This window comes from Sebastes umbrosus, chromosome 11 (assembly GCF_015220745.1).
Source record: "Sebastes umbrosus isolate fSebUmb1 chromosome 11, fSebUmb1.pri, whole genome shotgun sequence".
Classification (NCBI taxonomy): Eukaryota; Metazoa; Chordata; class Actinopteri; order Perciformes; family Sebastidae; genus Sebastes; species Sebastes umbrosus.
The window spans coordinates 20,492,770-20,498,769 of NC_051279.1; the positions used below are offsets into that span (position 1 = coordinate 20,492,770).

The following is a 6,000-nucleotide window of genomic DNA, read 5'->3' on the forward strand; positions in this document are numbered from 1 at the left end:
CAGAGGGGAGTATCACAAAAATGTTAAAACTAGGGCTGTCAATCGATTAAAATATTGAATCATGATTAATTGCATGATTGTCCATAGTTAATCGTGATTAATCATAAATTAATCCCACATTTTTGTATCTGTTCCAAATGTACCTTAAAAGGAGATTTGTCAAGTATTTAATACTTTTATCATCATGGGAGTGGGTAAATATGTTTGCTTTATGTAAATGTATGTATATATTTATTATTTGAATCAATTAACAACACAAAACTATGAGAAATATTGTCTAGAAACCCTCACAGGTACTGCATTTAGTATAAAAAATATGCTCAAATCATAACATGGCAAAATGAAGCCCAACAAGCAACAACAGCTGTCAGTGTGTCAGTGTGCTGACTTGACTATGACTTGCCCCAAACTGCATGTGATTATCATTAAATGAGCATGTCAGTAAAGGGGAGACTCGTGGGTACCCATAGAACCCATTTTCAGGTCAAGGAATCCCTTTGAAAATGGCCATGCTAGCTTTTCCTCGCCAAAATTTAGCGTAAGTTTGGAGCGTTATTTAACCTCCTTCACGACATGTAAGTATGACATGGTTGGTACCAATGGATTCATTAGATTTTCTATTTTCACATGAGACATATATGGTATCCTCACACTAGCTTTAAAACTGAGCCTACAGGTGCACCAGTGCTACAACCTAAAAAACGCAAATTGCATTAATGCGTTAAAGAAATTAGCGGCGTTAAAACGAATTAGCGTTAACGCGTTAATTATCACTCATCAACTTTGACAGCCCTAGTTAAAACATGGTACATCACGACCAAATCTGTTTGACGAGGCAGAGACTGTGTCGTGTCTCGTCTCTGTGGGGGTTTGTGTGGTTTTTGGTGCAATGAGATGCAGTGCCATGGTAGTATTTTCATAATGTAGAAAATCAAATTGTGGTGTAATGCGCTGTGCGGCGGTGTAGTGCAGTGTGTGGTGTTGTGTGCCCCTCTGTTGTCCTAAGCCCCCGGAGCGCACACCCGCTGATGAATATGAATAGGCCGTCCAGCTCATTGCCAACCCCTCACACGTTCATCCCCACCGCCCCCATCCAAAAGCACATCACTCAGCGCTGTCACACAGTGTTACCCACGACAACCAGGAAAGAGATTATGGAGATCAAATCAATTATGGCTTAATACAGAATGCGATGGTTCTCACTACAGTAAATCCAGGACTGCCAAAGCACTGACGACGATTGATTACCTTAATATTGCTTGTATACGCTGCGGAGGCTTCCATGCCCACCTTCCCTGCAATTGTCTCAGGAGAGAGGAAGTGGATTGTCCTCCACTACTTTATTGATATTGCCTTTCATTTATGATGGCCAAGACAATATTTCCGAGGAAATGCCACACGGCGCTGTTATTTCTCAATTTTCTCCTCCTTACAGCTTTTCTCATGTCGCTATTTTTGTATCGAGATATTGTGTGCATTTGCTGTATGAACTCTATCAAATGTTTTTCACGAGGTAGCACGAACACAAAAACAGGGTTATCAGATTACACATATTCTGCCCCGTTTATGCTGTTTTATTATTACTGTATTATTGTCTTCCAGAATCCACTTAAACATATTAGGAGGCTCCCACTGGAGACGGAGATATATTTTTTAGATATTGAAATTTGTTGTACGCATATACACAGTAATTACTCTGCTGTTCATGCAATAATGATATGGGATCAGGATTGCATCGTACTGACTGAGTCAAGGTCAGAACCTGTACTGCGTCTAATGGAAGGCAAAACAGGTCAAGCTCATTAATATGGCACATTTCAAATACAAAGGCTATTTTAAAGTGCGCAAATTATAATTAAAAACATTTAATAAGGCTAGTCTACAGCCATGCTAGCAGCTCTGTAGAGTGTGGATACCCGACCCGAGCCTGATGGGACCAATCGGAACCTGGATTTGGGCCAGGTTTGGACAAATATTTACAAATGATGTTGGGGTTCGGGTCGGGTTCAGCCTACTTGACATCTAAAAATGATGGACCTACTGTCGGTGTTCGGCTAATTCTTGCTGTATGGTAATTACTGTAACCATGGTAACAACAATTGTGTGACAAGGTAACACAAAGTCAGTGCTTCAGCTTGCATTAACTGTGTCGGGCTCGGGTCGATTCAGACATAAAAAACTGAATGCCTGTCGGGTTCGGGTCGGGCTCGGGTACTACTGCCTCGGACTCGGGTCAGGTTTGGACAGAAATATGTGACCCGAGCCACACTCTACGGCTCTGTGACGCTGTATTTAGGCACAGTGGTGCTTTAAGCCAACTGCTAACATCAGTCTGCTAACATGCTCACAATGGCAAAGCTAACATGCAGATGTCAGGGATCACCAAAGTCGTTACAATTCACCCTGAGAGGAACATAACATTTGATCCTGTGATTCTTGTGACATCGTGAGAATCCAGCTGCCGTACAATGTTAAACATGAATGGCAATCCATACAACTTATTAAAGGGGACAAATTAAAAAACAAAAATGTCAACCTCACGGTGGCACTAGAGGAATTGTCAGGGAGGTCACCAAAGTCAGTAGGATTCATCCTCTGGGGAACATGAATATTTGTCAAATTTTTTATGGCAATCCCGTGGAATATGTTTTGTCGAGATATTTCACATAAATTTCACATATCTGGACCAAAGTGGTGGACCAACCAGTCAACATTGCCGTCCCTCGAGCCACACTGCAAGCATGGCTAAAATACAGCGTTAAAGGATAAAAAAACAAATGTAAATGAAATGATAAAGACAAGGTATCTATCTAAGATGTTTTTCTCCTCTGCAGTAACGGTGGTGGTCGCAGTGGGACTCTCTGTGCCTGCAACATTCTCCTTGAGATGATCCAGTACCAGAACATGGTGGACATCTTCTATGCTGTCAAAACTCTACGCAACTGCAAACCCAACATGGTGGAGTCCCTGGTAGGAGAGCGTGCAAATAAATAAAACTGTGTTTTCAAGTGGTAAGAATATGTCTATGTTTACTCCTGTGGTTTCACTTTTTCATTTAAGAATATTGTATTCTTCCACAGGACCAGTATCGATTCTGCTATGACCTTGTCCTGGAGTACTTGGACTGCTTTGAAGGTAGATAGCAACCAAATGTTTACCACAGCGGCGGTATCCGACCTGCTGGAGATTCGATTTAAGGCCACCCAGTGACCCCTCTACTTTAATGTTTGGACCTATGGACTCGGCATTGAAAGGACTGGAAAGGAAGGACAGGATAAAAAAAAAAAAAAAAACTTGGTCAAGGTTCTAACTTTTAACCTTTAATGTACAGCTGTGATTTCCTCCTTGTTGGTGATGTTTATCTCTTTTGATATTTTTTGTGCTTTTCTTGGTCCTCTTTGCCTCCGGACTAAAGCTCTTTTTGTGCTAAGGGTTTATGTAGCATCTAAACAACATTCTGAGCTACAAAAATGGACCTGTCTATCCTGAAGAAGGGTCACCTTGGCTGTGTTTCATCGTTTCGTTCAAACAGCGAGGGGGGGCTGGATGAAACTCCAGAGTAACAGCAGAATTATCTAAAACGTGGAAGCATTTCCTTCTCTCTCAAGAGCTACATACAACAGCAGTCCACTGTGGTTGTGGCACGACTTCTCTACCATACCATAAACTGCCTTATTCTCTGATGATAGGACAGATTTATTCAACATCGCTGAATAAATCAAGCAGGTTGTCATACTGGTGTACAAACAGCAACGAGAGATGTGCAGCATTAGGATAGAGCAGCCCAACTGTACAGTAGTGCAATGTGTTGTATTTTGCCATAATGTTTGTGCTGGATTACCATGTGTGCTATAGGTGGACGTTTCCAGGGACCACAGCACTGGGCCTGGTGCCACCACTGAAATCTCATTACTGTCACAGTGCCAATCCCATTGACTGACTTGAATCCTCTCTTTACTTTGCTCTACTGCTTCATCTTGATATATGCCTACGAACATACAGTATGTACTGCATCGGCTAATGTTCTCGCTCCAAAGTGATTGTTTGTATTTTATACCCAGTGGGAATTGAAAAAGGAGCGGAGGAGAAAACTGTTAGAAATGTACTGACATGCCATAGTGGTGGTGTGAAAAACGATGTTCCATTAATGCCGTGGTGAAGTGTCTAAACCAGTGCGGCGTTACAGGTTTGAGTCTGTAACTCCTTTTACTCCTTTGTTGTCTGAGGCGTTTGGTTGTACTGTAAACTGTCTCAGCAAGCTAAACCAGTTTGGATTTTACCACAACCCCTTTGCGGTAGGGGGTTCATTTTGACAATTTTGACATGAATATTAGTTGTTGTTCCTAGTGGTGTAAAATAAATAAAGTAACTATATATAATAAATACATAAAAAGGGGCATTCAAATTGTGCAGAGGGAAAAAATGCGTCACCGCTGGTGATTTGTGTTTTCACAATGGTTAGTATCTTAGAATAAAAATGGTATTTTAAACAGGATGAATAGTGAGAAACAGTTGCCCACAGACCCTGCTGTTTTAGCTATCACTGACCTGATGGACAAACACAATCCACTGTTTTTCACCTACCAGACAATGCCTGGAAGACCACTGGAACTGTTAATGCCTGAATCAATCGACAGGCAGGATGGCATGTGATACAAACAGTGATCTGAGTCAGCCTCTAAAAGTGACCCAGGAAGCAATTCTCTTTGTGTTATTTTAACGTTTTGTTCCAGAAAATATCTATTCTACACTCCATTATTGCCCTTTAAAATGCTCCACTATATCTCCTGAAACTCCTCTAAGTGCAGGTTTTCACTCCAGGACATGCCCCTAATAAACAAGGAGAGACACCTTGAAGCCCACGGAAACTGAGAAATGGCAGCTAGGCGAACTCTACTGCTAGTTCGCAAGCTCACAGTCTGGTTCAGGTGGGAGTGCCAGAATATGTGAGGAACATAACAATGTACCAACATCACCAGGCTCCCACAGGTTCGCTGATAGAGCAGCTTGTTTTTGATGAGGATGAGGAATGAGGTAGCTACAGTGTAGTCAGCGATCTGACCCAGTATCACTGGAGGAAGTGCCTGGACACTTGTTACTCGAGGGTGGAAGGAATGTGTACATACAGATGTATATTATGTTATGTGAATACTATGTGAATAATATACTATATGTTTGCCGAGAGTAAAGACGTACAGTAAGTAACCACTGCATAACCACGAAGGTGAATGTGCTGTAAATGACCATTTTGTGAGTTTTATTGCCAGAACTTTTAACAGCCGAGTATGAACTGAGTCTCCCTGAGTGTTCATTCCACAGCTCTCCCAAGTAAAACAGTTGACGGTCTGTCAAAAGCTTGTACGAATCCATTGTCTGCTTTGTATGTCCTTTTAGTTAATTTCAGAATCCACGTCAAACCGCCATGTTCTCCAGCAGCCACGACTGTGTGAGCGCAATGTACTTTTGCCATTCAAAAGCTCTTTATTATGACCGAGCGGCGGCACCTGCCCTGCGGGTACCGTCGATTTTACTTGTGTGTTTCTGTGTGAACCGATGGTACATGACCTGACCGTTGTATTTGAGGAGGAGACGGATGTATTTTGAGGTCGGGGGGGAAAGGGGTTTATTCTGAAGAATAACAAGCGATCAACAATAAAAGAACAAGGGGGGAAAAAAACGTGTTGTCAACGTATCATCGTGTGGAAAAATGCATACACAGCTAAAGAAGTCTGTGTGGTTTTATGATTGGTTTGTCAGCAGAAGCAGAGAACTGAGAGCTAGACATTGGACTTCCTGCCTACAAGCCTCCTGCGGTTTCTCATACGGATGTGGTCTTTTAGCAGTTCCCTTTCGCCTTGAACCGCATCGACCATTTGATCTCTGCCCTCTTTTTAATCCCTCACCTTATTTCTTTCCCCTTCCCCTTTTCATCACCCCTGCTCCTCTCACCTCCCCCATCCTCAACTCCTCTTCCATTACTTTCATTTCTCCCTCTCATCA

At 42.2% G+C, this 6,000-nt stretch overlaps 1 protein-coding gene across 7 annotated transcripts in view; it reads left to right on the forward strand.

The window, feature by feature from the left end:
• ptprub (protein tyrosine phosphatase receptor type Ub) overlaps positions 1-5,677 on the forward strand; it is a 185,815-nt gene extending 180,138 nt beyond the window's left edge. For all 7 annotated transcript variants that reach the window (XM_037785731.1, XM_037785732.1, XM_037785733.1 and 4 more), the window contains 2 exons: positions 2,835-2,970; positions 3,081-5,677. In XM_037785731.1, coding sequence (XP_037641659.1) covers positions 2,835-2,970; positions 3,081-3,143 — 199 coding nt within the window. In that variant the 3' untranslated portion in view covers positions 3,144-5,677. The remainder of the gene's footprint in view (positions 1-2,834; positions 2,971-3,080) is intronic.
• Positions 5,678-6,000: the final 323 nt, after the last annotated feature.